This window comes from Eschrichtius robustus, chromosome 18, assembly GCF_028021215.1.
Source record: "Eschrichtius robustus isolate mEscRob2 chromosome 18, mEscRob2.pri, whole genome shotgun sequence".
Taxonomy (NCBI): domain Eukaryota; kingdom Metazoa; phylum Chordata; class Mammalia; order Artiodactyla; family Eschrichtiidae; genus Eschrichtius; species Eschrichtius robustus.
In genome coordinates, this window is record NC_090841.1 from 9,784,617 (window position 1) to 9,802,287 (window position 17,671).

The following is a 17,671-nucleotide window of genomic DNA, read 5'->3' on the forward strand; positions in this document are numbered from 1 at the left end:
GACTTGAATATTTTAACCATTTAAAAAACAAAAGTGAAATATTTAACATTGATACACTTCTTGGTTCATTTATATGGTTTGTTGAATTAATGAGTTTAGGAACTCCTTAGTTAACTACCCTGTCCCACAAATGGGGAGGGGGTTTACTACTCAGCTGCATGTAAACTACTGTATTTTGCCTGAAGGACTGACCTTCTTTCCTTCTTCCTTCTCTTTCTCCCTTTCTCTCTTACCTACTCCTAATGTTTTTGAAATATTGAACCTTCTACTTAGGTTTTGTTTTTGTTGTGGTTTACTTTCAAAGATCTTATGCAATCTTTTAGAACATTTTAGTTGTCAGAGTTTCATTTTAATCAAATAAAATTTTATCTTTCAGAGTATCTTAAAGTGAGGTCACATGACCCTGAGGAAGCTATTAGACATGATGTTATTGTGTCTATAGTTACAGCTGCTAAAAAGGATATTCTTCTGGTCAATGATCACTTACTTAATTTTGTGAGAGAGAGAACATTAGACAAACGGGTAAGTAGGGTTAATAATTATTAGTAGGTTTGCATTTTGAATACTTGAAGTTTAATAGTATTTCATTTGAAAATATTGAGATTTAAATGGAATTAGCCCTTTTGGGGGGGAGGCATTTTAATATCTAAAATAATGTTTATGAGAAGATTTTACTTTTTGTTACGTTAAATTTTATTAGTTTTTCTTTATTAGTATTATTTGTTCTCATCCTCAAAATGGGCCAGCTCTAAATGGTAGAGTAATCAGATGTTTAACCTGTACACTAATTTTAGTAAGTGACTTTTGAAAAGGCCTCTGAACACAACTTCTCTTTTCTCTTTTTCCTTTCATTGAGTATCAGTTCATAGTCCTCTAGCTGATTGTATTATAATTTCTATGGAATAGAAAATACAAGATGTTTTCTTTTTTCTTTTAATTAATTAATTAATTTATGGCTGCGTTGGGTCTTTGTTGCTACATGCAGGCTTTCTCTAGTTGTGGCGAGCAGGGGCTACTCTTTGTTGTGGTGTGCAGGCTTCTCGTTGCAGCGGCTTCTCTTGTTGTGGAGCACGGGCTCTAGGAGCGTGGGCTTCAGTAGTTGTGGCACACGGGCTCAGTTGCATGTGGGATCTTCCTGGACCAGGGATCGAACCTGTGTCCCCTGCATTGGTAGGCGGATTCTTAACCACTGCGCCACCAGGGAAGTCCCAGAAATGTTTTCAACATGGCAAAGCTAACCCCAGCAGAGCAGCATGCTTCGAGCCTATCTCCCATGATCCCAAACCTTCCTTCTAGAGCACTGAACAGCTCCACTCTTTAGTTAGTGGCTTCTGAAGAGGGCAGTGTCTCTTACATTTGTATTCCATGTTGCCTGGAATGTATTAGGCACTCAGTAAGTGTTTCAGTGAATATTTATTCTCCCCTCCTCCCCATTGCCTTTCCTTGATGGCATGGATTTTATAGACTTAGACTTAAGAGTAATTTTGGTGAAGGATGAAAATCTTTGGTGTATTTAGGGGTTAATAAGCAAAGAAAGTGGGAGGCCTTTTGGTAGATATGAATAGCTCTAACTAGGTAAAAACTTCACAACATTTTGAAAGTCACTTGTATGGTCGATTGTGCTATCTCCATCATTTAATTCTCTCTTTGATCATGTGGGTTGTGGATGGAGAATACATGGACAGGAAGTGCATGGTTTTCCCTCCAAATCTATAGGTATTCAGAGCAACTTATTTTAGTTGATAAATTTAGACTTGTTGTTATTGAATATTTCAGTAGGGTATTAAACAATGAAAAGGCCAAAAGCTATAAAGAAGGAAAAGGAGGTTTGCATCATGGTAGGATAACAGCCTTCTAAGTGTTCAAGTAAACTTTTTCATAGTTACACTTAGAATTTAACCTAAGTATTTGTGTATTATTGGGATTATAATTCATGTATGTTTTTGATCATCATGTTGTGTTCATCATAGGACTGCTTGGTTTATTCATATAAATATTAATTGAGTACCAAAAAATAATTAAATATATTTATGTTACTGGCAGTATTAGAATATGCTCTGTATCTTTAAATTTTCCCTGAAGTAGCACTTTCGGGAATTAGAGATAAGATGGGGAATTGGAGATAAAGTTTTTACAAATATATTGAATTCTTATTTTATGAGTAAAGCTTTTGAAGTCTTTTATTTCAGTATGTATGCAGTGGATGGATGAAATAAGGACTATTATTTAGTCCTTATTATTTAGTAATTAATTGAAAGAGAAACCAAGAGAAAAATGTTGCTGTGAGTGACAGACTGCAAAGGAAAAATTAATAATCTTCGCAGATTCATGAAGTTCTAAATATTACTTACATCCTACTGATTATAGTGCTGTGTTTATGTAAAATTTAAGATTAAACTCATACCAAGATAATTAATGTTAGGTATATTATAACAGATATGTATTTATTTTACAAAATAGTTGAATACATTTATACCTGAACGTCTTTGCCAGATATACAAAATGAACCACTGATGTGTCTTTGCATTCAGCATCTGATAAAGCCATTGTCATGTATACCTTTAATACAGGTATGCTTAATATAGACCATAATTTGGAAAAAAATCTATAAGGAATAGCTCACAGTTTATCCACTTAATTGTATTTGCCTTTTACAATTTGGTAGCGTGCTTTCCCTCACTCATTCTAAGTGACATTATGTAGATTGTGATTGAATTTTGTTTTTTAGGGATTGGTAATGGGTTTAAGATATCAAAGCATTAAAATTCTTTATACATGTTAATAGATGTCTGTGCTTGACATAGTAGATATATTAAAATGATAGTTGTGTTTTTTCATACAGTCATTACAGATTGACATCCAGGAACTGAGGTATGATGAAAATAAAGTGTGTAAAGTAAATTAAAAAACTGGGAAACTAGACTTCACTGAATTAATATAACGGAGGCATTTTTAAATTACAAGAAAAATTTTTGTTTTCTTTTTTTAAGTGGAGAGTGCGCAAAGAAGCCATGATGGGACTTGCCCAGATCTATAAGAAATATGCTTTACAATCAGCAGCTGGGAAAGATGCTGCAAAACAGATTTCATGGATCAAAGACAAATTGCTACATATATATTATCAAAATAGTATTGATGATAGGTGAGTTAAAGACACCACATGTAAAATGTTTGGTGCTTTTGGTATTATATAACTGTTGTTGAGCTGTTGTTTTAGGCTAACTATTTTCTTTATAACTTTAAACTCCCTCCTCAGTTTTTACTGCAAATTAAAGGTAGTGAGTGACTAGTTGCTTTCCCACCAAAGCCATAAATGAAATAGTAATGTACATATAACTTTAGGGATGGATACGTCTTTTATGGTAATTTTCGTATACTATGTTTTAACAGAGTACTATTTGAAAGTAGGAGTGTATGTAATTATGATTTAAATTTTGTTTCATAGGTAATTGTGTTATAAGGATTCACATTCATTTTTTCAAATAAAATTAAAATAAATATACACCCTTTGGATTTAGACATTTTAAATAAAAACAATTCCTACTCAAGGCTAAAAATAATAGTTTATAAATTTATATAAAAACACATTATCTGAATATAATCTTTGTATTATTCTATTCCAGTGTGTAAGGTTAGATCTTGTATGGAACCTAGCAATTTAGTAGTTAGTAGAACTGTAAATTCTGCTTGCAGTCTGCATTGATTTGATGAATTTGAGGTCCAAATGATCTTGCTTATTAACAGGTGAGAATGAGAAAATTAAGAACAAGTAGGACATCTTACAATTTTAAGAGGTATGGGAAGTAGAAACTGAGTATCTTAGGTTGATATTATCTAAGAGACTTTATAGTTATTATTTTTAGAAAATTGACGTTTTTAAGCTTTTTGAGTGTGTGGCATCAGTGCACAGAGATTTGCGTTATGGTTTCATAGCCCACCCCCCACCGTTTAATTTTTCTTTTTTTTCTTTCCTTTTCTTTTTTTCCTTTTTTTCTTTTTTTACTTCTATCTAGGTCTCTTTTCATGATGATCACTACGAAAAGTCAAGAATCTTAAACATTTCTTTATGATTAACTTACAGATGATTAGAATTTGTCACTTGGAAGGTTCTGGTGTAGTTTTTTAACCCTTTATTATTTAGCCAATGAAGTTGCGTCCCTGGTATATAACTTGCCCAAGGTCATGCAGAAGTAGTTAATCTTAGTTAGGTATAGGACTGATTCCAGTACATCCAGCTAAAATTTTTTCTTTGGCTCTTCTTCTTATAGAAAGAAATCTTTGATTTGGAAATCTCATCTCTACTCAGAAGGAAGAAGCTCTTTTATATGTGTTCTTTATGTGTTTCGGAAATTTACATACATACTTAATACCTACATTTAAAGAAATTAATACAGTACTTTATGTTTTTTCGTAGATTGCTTGTTGAACGGATCTTTGCTCAATACATGGTCCCCCACAATTTGGAAACTACAGAACGGATGAAATGCTTATATTATTTGTATGCCACACTGGATTTAAATGCTGTGAAGTATGTTTCAAATGTTAAACTCTGTTCTTTCCATCTTTTTTTGCAGTATGTTGGATTTTATGGAAAAGAAAACACAACTGTATTTTTAAATGTCAACAATTTATATAATGCAAACATTGTTTAAATGGTCAGACACAATAAAATACTTGGATATTTTTTCAGAAAGTACTGCTATTAACATGAGATTAACAAGGATTTTTGTAACTAATTAAAAAACAGAGCTGATTGACATGGAATCTTTTAGGATTTAGTTTTTCTCTCTCCAGATTTTCATATTGTTGTCTCAAGAAATGCTGATGTACCTTTTGTTTTTGTTTGTATTCCTTAAGGCATTAGAAAGGTCCATATTGTGAAATTAGTACTTTCTTATTTTCACCTGATACTGATTTGAATTATAGTGTAGGGCAGTAGGATACATATTTTTGTGCTGCATAGCCTCAACACGGTATTATAGTTTGATGTAAAGGTAAGCACAAATACATTTTTATGACCATGTTTCATTCAAAAAGTTCTTTTGTATGGCTTTGTAGGGAATTGGCATTTTGGACATGGGAGAGGCATTGCTAATTGAATCGTACTGAGGCTTAGGAAATTGAGGCCTAGAGATGGATATGCTCTAGGTTTCAGAAAGTTTAGATCATCAGTATTCCAGTGAATGTGTAACTTAATCCCCAGCTAATGGGGATTAAATATTCAGAAATTAGAAGTCTAAGGAGCTGTATATAATTTTCATTCCTACCACAGCTTAATGGGACTTTTAACTGCACTTCCCACATGGAAATTATTATATATGCTATTTATATCTTTCATAAGAGTGTTGAGAAAAAGGGTTGTAGGGGGAGAAATGTACATTTCTTGATATCCACTGTACTTCAGGCACAGGAATATGTGTTAACTGTGGCTTCTTTTCTGCTACAATTGGCAGAGTTGAGTAGTTTCAACAGGGACCTTATGACCCACAAAGCTTATAATATTTAGTTTCTGGCCTTTTATAGAAAAAGCTTGGCAACTCCCAGTATAAATGATTTTTTTTCTGTTTTACACATGATGAGCTGAATCCCACAGAGATCAATGAACTTGCACAAAATTACACAAGTAATAAGAGACAAAGCCAGAATTTGAACTCAGTTCTTCCCTGTTCCAAAGGTCATTCTTTTTCCACTGCATATAGTAAAATATGTTACCACTATAATTAATTGTGAAACATAAAATTTTCATATGCTAGCATCTGTGGAATTGGAATGCATCCTTTTCTTCATGGTGCAGTTGATGGCCTCTTAGAATGGATGAGAATAGGATATGTATATATCCCATTTGAAACAACCTATTTAAATCACACCCAATCTGGACGCCTTGACTCAGTTCAACTGTCATTCAGGAGTAAAAATGAATTAAAGACACTTTCAAGCAAAAAATGAGAGTTCATCACTCATAATTCCTACTTGGAAAAATTACTAAAGAATAAAAAAGGAAATTGAATCCAGAAGGAAGGAATAGGATAAAGTTTTCTTTACAAGGGGTTGGGGTCTGGATTAAAAAGTAGGTTATCATCTAGGCTGATATTGTGCCAGTGTACACCACTGCAATGATATGTGAACTCTCTTGAGAGTCCCTGGGATACCCCGCCACATGCCTGGGTGGACCCTGTCAGATAACAACATGTTAAGATGGCAGGTTGTGTTCTAATGTTCTTTTGTCATATAAGAGTGAGGACAGACATGTTGATTAATTAGACCATGAATCAAGTGTGCATATTAAAACTTTGAGTCACCCCTAAAAAAATAGAATTCGAATGTATAACGTCTAAACCCATAGGAGCAAAAAATTTATGAAACCTTTAATACCAGAAGTGGAAAAGAAAATAAAAAATAATTGAAAATAGAATACACAAAACATAAATAGCAGTTTCAAAACTAAATATTTTTATCAGATATCATTCATCATTTAAATGACAAGTCCATTTGATTGAATTAAAAAGAGAAAATGGTGACATAGGAGATATACTGGAAAATAATGTCATGGAAACATTGAAAGTAATTTCCAATCTGTGGATCAATTGATTCTACAGAAATGGTTGGTGAGTGAATGAGTATTTATCTCTTTTAAGTTAAAATACTTGAGATATATATATATATATATATATATATATATATATATATATATATATATATATATATATATATGTATAATGTTTTTAAAATTATTTTTTATTTTAATCAACTTCTTGGAATTAAGTGACCAACTATACACCTAATGCTTCTTAACATTTTATTACTTACACTTTAACTTTAATCTGTGATTATTTTCTCCAAAAGTCTTTACGCTTATTATCATGAAGTATTTAATGCACACAAATCGCGAGTTTTGAAGCATAGTAATAAAATAAAACTATGTATGAATCTACCACCCAACTTGTGAACACGTCTCTCTTTCATCCTCCTATCTTCCTCCCGGAGGAAACCACTAGCCTTAATTTTGTGTTTCTCATTTCCTTTTAAAAAAGTTTTATCATATGTATGTATGTATCCCTTAATAATATATTTTTAATTTTTGCTTGTTTTTGAACTTTATGAAAATGGAATAATTGTGGGTATAGTCTTCTGTGACTTGTTTTTTCACGCCACTCTATTATGTTCCTAAGCTTCATCTACTCTATATATATAGCTTGTGGGTCATTCATTTTCACTGTGGTACTGAATTACTTTGTCATTAAACCACAGTTTTATTCCATCATCTTGGCATTGCAAATCTGAGTCAATGGAAAGAATGGGCATTTGTGTGTTTCCATTTTTTTAATAATACAAATAGTACTACTGTGAACATTTTTCAATTTAGTATACACATGCAAGGGTTTCTCTAAGGTATGGTTATGAATGGTTCTCAAATTTGGCTGCATATTGGAATCACGTGGAGAGGTTTAAAAAATACTGACACATGAATCTCATCCTCAGAGATTGTCATTTAATTTGTCTGGAGTGTAGTATGGGCATTGGGGTTTTTAGGAAAGCGTTTCTGGAGATTGTAATGGGCAACCAAGGTTTAGGATCACTGGTATACAGCTATGAGTGGAATTGCTGAGAATGCATGTTTTCAGCATTATAAACTAGTCAAATTATTTCCCAATATGATTATACTAATTTATACTCTTAAACCAGTGGTTTGTAAGTTCCTACATCCTCCAATACATTATCAGGCATCTTATTTTTTGCCAATTTTTGGGGTATCAGATTTTTTCTCATTTTTTTCATTGTCCTGAATACTAATAATATTGATGTTTTACTTAATGTTTCTAATTTCACCACAGTCCTCTGTATGTAATACTCTGTATTATAACACCTGTCTTACTTCATTCATTTACATTACCATTCTAGCCCAGAAAGTCATTTGAATTTTTGTGACCTCTAATTAGTGTGAAAAGTATTTTAAAATAGCTGCTTGGCAGGTGGGTTCCTGCTAAGAACTTGTTTGGTAAGGATTTTTCTTATTTACTGAAAGAGCCATATATTTTATTCTATTATCTGTGTTCTTTTGGGGAAGACAAAATACTTCCTATATTTTAGACTTTTTGATGTGTACCCACTTTTGGGTAAGTCCCTAGGTTAACTGTAAGTATATTGATTACTGGAAAGGAGAATAGAGGCAAGCTTGGGTACTGTCTGATCATGGTGTGTATTTCCACCTACCCCAAGTTCCCCAGAACAACTGTCAGTGACAAGAGTAAGTGGTAGTATCAGGTGTCCTGGTTGTGATCTTCTCTTTCATTGATCAGGCTCTCATCTAGACAGTTTTGAACTGTGGAGTCTGATGGGTAATTTGCCAATTGGGAGCAGAAGGTTGGAGGAGAGGTTCTCTTCAACATTTGGACAGGTTTCTGACTGCAGCCCAATGGTAGTCGTCTTTTTCTTTGAACTGATGCAAACTTGTGGTATGTTGGTTCAAACAAGGAGAAGCCAAAGTGAGGGAACTAGTTGTCTACTTAAAATGTCACTTAACAAATGTAACAGTATCCAGGCTGTAACCAGATTTTTCACGTTTATTTAGTGACAGAGCTGGAATTCAGGCTAATATTAAATAAATGGATATCTGTCTTCCTATTGTAGTAATACTGCTTCTACTAGTACAACTTTTTTTCCTTAAGTACTATTTAGAAAGGCAAAGCACAAGGGCAGATTGTCTTTGCTGCTTAATATAATTTAATTGAAATGCTCAAGAGGATGCTCCCCCTGAATGTTACAATACAAATTCTTAGTCAGTGATGGTCACTTTTTGATTTAAGCTATAGCCATAATAGTTTATAATAAGCTTTAGAATTGCTTAAGATTTCATCTTTAAGTTTATAAAAGATAATTTCTGCTTTATTTTTCTGCTTTAAGTGAAAGCAAGTTTCAAAATCCAGGGCCTTCAGAAGTTTTAAGTAGTGAAAAGATGTATAGGTAAGGAGAGAATTCATTGACTTCGGAGTTCACAAGTAATTTCACAGATGACTACTCTGTTTCTTTGAAAATTATTTACAGTCCTCTGGATAATGGTCATTTTTGTTTTAATGTTTACATTCTTAAAGTGTGCCAGTTAAACTTTATGGAACTTTAGTAGCTTGAAGACAGTAAAGTTTAGCTATTTTAAGGTGAAAATGCCCCAGTACTGTTGTTTTGCCAGTACCATGTTGAAGGGACTACTATAAAGGAATTGTCCAAATTTAAGCTAATTTGTCTCCTTTGAAAAATGCAAAGGTATTTTTAAAACATACTGCTGAGGAGGGTGAAAATATTAAACAATTGCCTTGTCTATCAAAAGAAAAAGTGTGTTTTTATATAGTTTTATATGCTTCTATATTAAATTACTCTTTTATGGCAATGCTTCATATGTGTGTTAATGGAGGTTAATAGAAGTATAGATAATTGAAAACAATGAGAAGTAATATTTGGTTTTGGAAAATTTCCTTTTTAAAATTTTAAATGTGAGTGGTTCTGATATTCTATATCTTAATATTTAAATAACATTAACTGCTGTCTATGATTTATGTATATTTTCTTGAGTACCTATATAATTTTTTTTAGATTTAAATTTCTGCCTGAGAACAATAAAAGTGTTATGGTGATACCAAAATTTTTGCCATAAAAAATGAATGTTCAGGGGGGGCTTCCCTGGTGGCGCAGTGGTTGGGAGTCTGCCTGCCAATGCAGGGGACATGGGTTCGAGCCCTGGTCTGGGAAGATCCCACATGCCGCGGAGCGGCTGGGCCCGTGAGCCACAATTACTGAGCCTGCGCGTCTGGAGCCTGTGCTCCGCAACAAGAGAGGCCGCGATAGTGAGAGGCCCGCGCACTGCGATGAAGAGTGGCCCCCGCTTGCCACAACTAGAGAAAGCCCTCATACAGAAACGAAGACCCAACACAGCCATAAATAAATAAATAAATTAAAAAAAAAAAAAGAATGTTCACTTATATACATATAATGTAATTTATAAATATTACTTATAAATAAAAGTATATAATACATATTACGTAAAATTATAATATTTTTGTTTCAGGAAAAAGTATCTCCATTCTCTCAGGGCTCACTCTTTTCCGTTTGTGTCTTTTATTCCTTTTCATCCGGCCTCCATTAAATATTGCTTTACTTCTTAAGTTTGTAATCTCTGCAGTTCGTTGCTATGCCCTTGCCTACAAACATGTTACAGTTAATGATAGATTTTCACTATTTTTATACAAAAGAAAAAACAACCACCACTAATCCCTTTCTTTTGATATAGCCATCTCCTCAAATGTTATTATCTCTTATATTTGACTTCTCTCTTTCTCTTAATGTATCATCAGTTGCCTAGTCCTGTAAATTTTACCCTTCTCTGTCATCTCCATTTGTAATTTGACCTTTTAGAAAAAATTAACATGGTTGGGATATTCTGGAAGAATGTTTATCCTGTTTCGTTATTTAAATTTATGTATGTGTTTTTCAGAGCACTGAATGAAATGTGGAAATGTCAAAATCTGCTCCGACATCAAGTAAAGGATTTGCTTGACTTAATTAAGCAACCCAAAGTAAGTTATCACCATTTTTCCTATGTGTTGAACAACTGTTTCTGTGTGGAACACTTCTGACTCTAGAACCTATGATCTCTAATTTAGAACACTGAAATTTTTAAGAAACTTATTGCTTAGAAAAATTGAAATTTACTGTATCTGCAAAAGGTGATACCCAACAGGAAGGAGAATGTGCTTCTGTGTACACAGAATGAAGCCTTTTTTGGTAGCTTTAAAATTAAAAAAATAAAACCAAAACAATAACTCAGCATTATTGAAAGCATAGAAAATAGAGTAAAATTACACTTAATGTTGCTACACTAAAATGCTCCCATCATCTTTATATAGTCTTGTGGTTATAGAAAGTTTTAATATCATGTAATTATAGTTTAGTATCATGATATTTTTACTTACAATTAATATTATGGTAATTTTAATGTATTACCTGGTCTTCATAATTATAATTTAATGGTGGTTATTCATCCAGTCAGTGTTGTTTGAGAATGTTGTATGTAGGCCTATAAAAAGTATAATTCATCTAAAAATCAGTGTGCCTCGTCATTTTAAATTGCATCCAGGGAAAACAGTGTAGTGTTATTTTTTGTTTCTTTTTCAGTGCACAGTGGACCCCCCCCTTCCCCCCCAACATACACCTCATGTTCATAGGACAGAGGTCAACAGAATGGAGTTTTTTCATCTAAGGGGAGAAAATTTCCAGTTTTCCTAGGTGTAAATCTTGCCGTTTGCCCTAAAAATCAGTGAGCTAACAGTAGTTGTTTGAGTGGTTTATAGTGACCTCACTTTTTTCTTAACCTCTAAATCACTAGTAATAAGGCATTTCATACCACTTGTTTGCCTGATTGAAGCTTACAACTGAGTAGTATTTTTGTTTTATAGGCTAACAATGACCTCTTTGTTTATGGTTTATTGAACATAATTTAACCTTCTGTGATTCCTGAGTATATTGAACCTGCTAGAAAAAGTTTTTCCTTATAGTCAATGACTTAAAACTAATTTTAGAGATTCTGCTATTTCAGTACTTTCTGTGCGAAGGAGGAAAATTGGAAAATCCCAGTTAAGTTAGTGTGTTTCAGCCAAATAAACATGTGTGTTAGTCAGTGTTATAATGCAGTGTTGGTGTGTTTCAGGTAATAAGCTCTGGATAAAGTGCCCTTTTTTGCCACCTAGAGACTTGTTAATTTACTTCCTCTAGGTAAAGTTGCAAGAATGTGAGAGGTTCTTATTTGCATGTGTATAAAATTATTCCGGATTTTAGGCATTATTGAAGTCATTAGCAGCCGAATAGCATAAGTGTGTAGATCATATGTTGAACAGCGTGATGTATGAGACGGTAACCAAAAATAACTTTGTTTTTTGACTCTCACCGTCCCTTTAAATTTTATTTAGTGGAGGCTTCTTCCCTTTGCCTGTTCATAAAAACTTGGGAGGGTCTCATGACATTCCTGTTCAGTCTACATGAAATAAAATACAATCTCAATTCAATTACAATGTTTTATTCCCTTCCACTTCGTGGTATTTTCCTTTAAATTATCTTAAAATAATTAACAAGTTATCCAAATCAAAGAGGGAATTCTCATTCATGTGTGGTGGGGATGAAGAAGAAACAGAATGGAGGAGGATAGTACTCTAAAGTGGAATTCTAGTAAAAGGAGAATTAATAGTCTCTTATTACTTAATATTCACTTTATACTGAGAATTGTAGTAGATATTATAAAGTTAGAAAAAAAATACAAAGCTGTGTTTAACTTTTGGCTGTTTATAATTCTGCCTGTTTTACCAGGAAGACTCTTAGATATAATAATCAGTACATGTTTCATTGGCTTCCTCATTATTCCTTCTGATTAAGATAGTTTTTATTCTTTCTTAGTAATGTAGCCCTTCTACTTCATGTAACTAAATTGATTTGCACAGTGTCACTCAAAGTGACTCTGTAATTTGCAGTATTGTACTTTGTTGGTGATGTTTCTTTTTCATGTGGATCAACTTCTAGTAAGGCCAGCACCACCTCTTTCCCCCCAAATTGAACAACAATAGAAATCTTATGTTTCTAGTCAGATCTATTAAGTTCCAAATATTTGGGAATTAGCTCTTGTACTTTATTATTCTTTGTCTCTCCTTCCTTTTAGAAAGCTCCTTCTCAATAGGGAAGGTTTGTTTATTTGTTTATTTTTTGATTTGTTGCTTTCACCCCAATGTTTTTCTAGCTCAGTATTTTATGCAGAGTTGCTCAGTGACATTTTTTTTTTTTAATGACACTAACCTGATGGAATGAGTAACTAGCATTCTTAGAAACATCTTTTATACATGTGACTTTACAGAGTGCATTACGTGCAGCACGATGTGATGAGCACATTCATTCACTGAAATACTACCCTGATGCAACAAATAACTAGCACTCTTGGAAAACTTTTGTACGTGTCAGTGGCATCTTCATTGTCTTCATCCAGTGTCTTCCCAGTGGCTTCATGACTATGCCTTATAATCCTCAGGCTTAACAATTTTAGGAATACCTCAGTTCAATCAGAATTATATACTTAATTGTCAACTTTTTGTTTGAGATAGGCTAAAAATGTGAAAACCAACATTTCCAGATTATTTTCCTTTTTTAAACTTAGTTGTCCTGTTCTTTGAGTACTTAAGAAAAACAAAATATCTCTGTGTCCCAAAAGGTTGATGTAGCAGTCATCTGTTTTTGTTTTGGAGGCTGACAAAACAGGACAAGGGAAGAGGCGACGACAATGGAGTATGACTTCACTTCTACCTTTCATTCAGTTCATCTGGAGTTTAAACATGGCTAAAGAAGGAGCATATAGTGGTGGTCAGGGTGTGGGCCGAGAGCATGAGTGGGTTATGCTTACTTAACTTTCTGAAGAATACAATGAAGATTATTGTTAGGAGATTTTTTTTGCTATTTACTAATTGTTTAAAATTAAAAGACTTTTTTAAAAGAGTAGTTTTGGGTTTACAGAAAAATGAGCAGAAAGTACAGAGTTTACATATACCCCTATCCTCTCCCCATTTCCCCTATTATTTACATCTTGTTTTAGTGTGGTACATTTGGTACAGGAGATTTTAATTTTGCATTTTTTTGTGTGATTTACAGACAGATGCCAGTGTCAAGGCCATATTTTCAAAAGTGATGGTTATTACAAGTAAGTTATTTCAAATATTATATGTAAAATTTAAGGTTTATTTGAAACATTTCTTTCAGATAATATAAAGTGTTTCTTGGAGTTCCATTTTAGGCTATGATAATATAGGAAAAGATTAAAGTTTTTTGATTGATTTTTTTTTTCCCCCCCAACACGCTCAGCTTTCCTTTTTTTTCTGATTTTCATTTATTTTGCATACTACACAGGATTATTTTGTGTGTTGATACGAGCAAGAGCTGGGTTTTATTACATAAATTTATTTTTGAGAATACATTCAAATTACTGCGTAACCTTGCTGTTAAAAACTGCATCTGTGCTTTGGTATTGCTTGGTCTAATGTGAATCTATCTGAAGCTAATTTCATTCTGAACCAAAATTTACAATGAAAGATATACCTAATAACTACAAAAGATCTTCTTTGAAAAAAAAGTTAATTTGCTTTTTTGCTTTCAGTGATTTTAAATAAAATGTTATTTAATTGCCTTTAACAGTAAATACTAAAGGATTGTGTAGCACATCTCCTTTGTTCAGGGCAGGGGTAGGAAAAAGTAGCGGTTTTTGTAGGTCATTTGCTTTTCCTCTCACCTCAGAGATCACTGTGTATAGCATATGGATGGAGGGAAAATCAGGAACACCTGGAGGAATGCTTCTACTGAGCTTCCACGTGGTAGTAATGAAGAGTTCTTAGACGGATTTTTGAGATGTTAACAAATATTCCAAGATGTGTGTGGAAGTAATGCTAAGACACCAAAGAGAACAGTAACCTAATTCACTGGGTATTAGACTAAGTGATAGAAGTTTTAGCATGAGTAGAAATTTCCCAAAAAGACCAAAATATCTTTTAGTCCTGAGCAGTTAAACATAAATTAGTTTTCAGTCCCTTTGGGTAACTTAAAGCAAGTGATTTTGTGCTATTGCTTTTTAACAACTATTTCCCTGGTTGTTTGGCTGCAGACACTGTCCCCTAAAGGAGATCGTCTCCTATATTCTTTCTGTTTTTAACCCCCTATCCATTTTCTTCCAACAAGTACAGTATTTCCCAAATTCTGTTGTGAGGAATGCCAATATCCTGCAGGTGTTAATAGTATCATCAGAAAAAAAAGAGTTCCATAGTCTAGTACGTTTGTAGAATCCTGAATTAAAGGGGCTTTTTGTTGTTGTTTTTCCCTTCCTCCCTTTCTCCCTCTATCTCCGTCCTTCCCTCCTCTCTCCCTCTCTCTCCCTCCCCCTCCCTCTATCCCCATTTCACTTTCTTTTTGTTTTGTTTCTTAAATGGTATGCTTTATTGTAGCCTTTAATATGATGCCTATATGTTATGGAGGGGCTGTAAAGTGACATTTTCCAAAACTATTGACAAACAGTACAGTAGAATTTTTGTACTCTAGAAATATGGAAATGTCATACAGTCAAGTAGTTAGGAGGAAAATTTGTTCTTACTATATTCAGTCATCTAGCCAAGACTTAAAATGGAATTTCAGAGTTGTATATGAACTTGAAGACTGCATTTACTGTATTCATATTTTAAGATTCTACACATTTCTACTACTTTTATTAGAGTCCATAGTTCTATATTATAATTTCTGTTATTAGAAGGATCCTACCTAGTCTTGTTCTCCCTCACAGTTGTGAGTAGCCAGAAAAAAATGATTCTAGGATGAATATTTTATTAGCTTTCATAAGTGTTTTGATACATGATGTATTAGGAGAGTAGTATAAAACTCATCTTTGATTCTGCAAGAACTCATCCTTTCTCATGCGATAATGGCCTACCCAGCAGTAACACCTGGAACGTGTTGCTCAGCATGTGTTGGTGCCAAGTAGCATGCGTGTGTGTGTGCATTATCTCTGGATGGTGTAACAGTAAACAGTGCAGTACAGGAAAATGGTTTCTTCATGGTAAAACTGATTGATCTTCATCTCTTGCTCTGAATTGCAAAAGAACAATGTATACAGCAAGCTCAAGGGATAGTAATAAAATTGGTATTATTCAGGTAGACATTTAATGCCTTTAAGTATTATAAGGAGTTATTTAGAAATAGCCAGTTTGGTCTTTCTCTGCATAGATGGTCCTTCACAATGATCTTATTTTATGTTTCTAGGAAACAGATTTTTATTTGCGAAAATTTATTATTGAAGGTGTGCTACGATTTTTATCGCATTAAATTAAATGAATTTGTAAGTTTGGATTATTCATCAAAGTAATAAAAAGAATGAAAAATGTTGATCTCATTTATTATTTTGAGAAATTTCTAAAATTGTATTTTAATTGAATTTTAATTTAATTTAAGGAAATTTGCCAGATCCTGGTAAGGCTCAGGATTTCATGAAGAAATTCACACAGGTGTTAGAAGATGATGAGAAAATAAGAAAACAGTTAGAAGTACTTGTTAGTCCAACATGCTCCTGCAAACAGGCTGAAGGTTGTGTGGTAAGGAGAGAAATTTAAAAAGAGCTCATGTTTGGAGAAACCTCGTAATCTTTTTTTGTCCCCTTTTGTAATTCGTTACATAAAATTTAGAAAATATCACAAAAATAACAATACTTGTTAAACTGTAATTCCTCTATAGAGACAGTTGCTAATATTATGGTGTATGTTTATATTATACATGTATCTTTGTACATTTTACTTTCCCATTAATTAGTCTTTTGCAGTATTATATTTAGTAGCAACATAGCACACCATTGAATATGTGTACCATAATTTATTGAACGGCCCACTTGTGTTACACATTTAAATTTTTTCCAAGTTTTTGATTAATGTAAAGAATACTTAATCTTTATAGCTAAGTAATTTTACACAGTCTTGGTTTCATTTCTTTAGGATAAATTCATTATTGACCAGTTATCGCTGTTGGGAACAAGCAAAACTCAAACAAAAACATCATTATTTTGATAGGATTTGTAAAATTGGTTACTAGTCATCTGACCATTTTTTCTCCTTCAGTGTATTAGCTATTCTTATTTCTTTTGTAAATTGTGTGTTTTTTAGTCTTTGCCTATTTTTCTGAAATACTTGTCTTTCTCTCGCTGATTTGTTAGTATGTCATGGCACTGTATGTTAATTAAGCTGCAGATATAGTTTTCTATCTGTTGTAGTTTTCCCTTTTCATTTTGTTTATGATGTCCTTTACATACAATAGTTTTGTTATCTCGCTAAGTCTATCAACAGTCTCCTCAAGGTTTTTGCCTTTGGAGTCCTGCTTATGAAATCCCATTCTATTGCAGGTCAATGAAAATGTTTACTGATGTCAGTATTTTTTTTTTTTTAATATTTATTTACGTTGCGCTCAGTCTTAGTTGCGGCACGCGGGCTCCTTAGTTGCGGCTTGAGGGCTCCTTAGATGTGGCATGCGAACTTTTAGTTGCGGCATGCATGTAAGATCTAGTTCCCTGACCAGAGGTTGAACCCGGGCCCCCTGCATTGGGAGCACGAAGTCTTAACCACTGCGCCACCAGGGAAGTCCCTGATGTCAGTATTTCTTAAATCTGTTGCCAATGTATCGTCCTAAATTCTTTTTTAAAAAAGATGATTCTTGGCTCTACGCCAGGTTGACTAAATGAGAATCTTCACAATGAGAGCCAGGAATCTGTAGTTTTAATGAGCTCCCCTAATAATTTTGCTTGTTGAAGTTTGTGTATCCACTGACCCTTGGTTTTATTCTTTCGTATTTGTTTTCATCGTTTTGGAATATTTTTGGTATAAGTTGTGAGATAGGGATATAACTCTGCTTTTATTCTAAATGTCTGTTTAGGTATTTCAATATAACAATATATAGAATAATCTATCTTTTTCGTACTTACTTGAAATATTACCTTTCTCCTATGCTAAATTCTTAGTCTATTCCTATTGATTTGTTTATTCCGGCACCAATACTACATGGTTTTAATTATTATAGGTTCTTAACATTTTAATGTAATGAATTATTTAAAAATACTTTTTTAATATTTTAA

General features: G+C 33.2%; 1 protein-coding gene across 5 annotated transcripts in view; it reads left to right on the forward strand.

Moving 5' to 3' along the window:
- The window catches only part of PDS5B (PDS5 cohesin associated factor B), a 193,716-nt gene that overhangs the window by 103,526 nt on the left and 72,519 nt on the right, over window positions 1–17,671 (forward strand). For all 5 annotated transcript variants that reach the window (XM_068526734.1, XM_068526735.1, XM_068526738.1 and 2 more), the window contains exons 11-16: window positions 377–522; window positions 2,991–3,142; window positions 4,415–4,528; window positions 10,484–10,565; window positions 13,672–13,720; window positions 16,009–16,148. In XM_068526734.1, coding sequence (XP_068382835.1) covers window positions 377–522; window positions 2,991–3,142; window positions 4,415–4,528; window positions 10,484–10,565; window positions 13,672–13,720; window positions 16,009–16,148 — 683 coding nt within the window. The remainder of the gene's footprint in view (window positions 1–376; window positions 523–2,990; window positions 3,143–4,414; window positions 4,529–10,483; window positions 10,566–13,671; window positions 13,721–16,008; window positions 16,149–17,671) is intronic.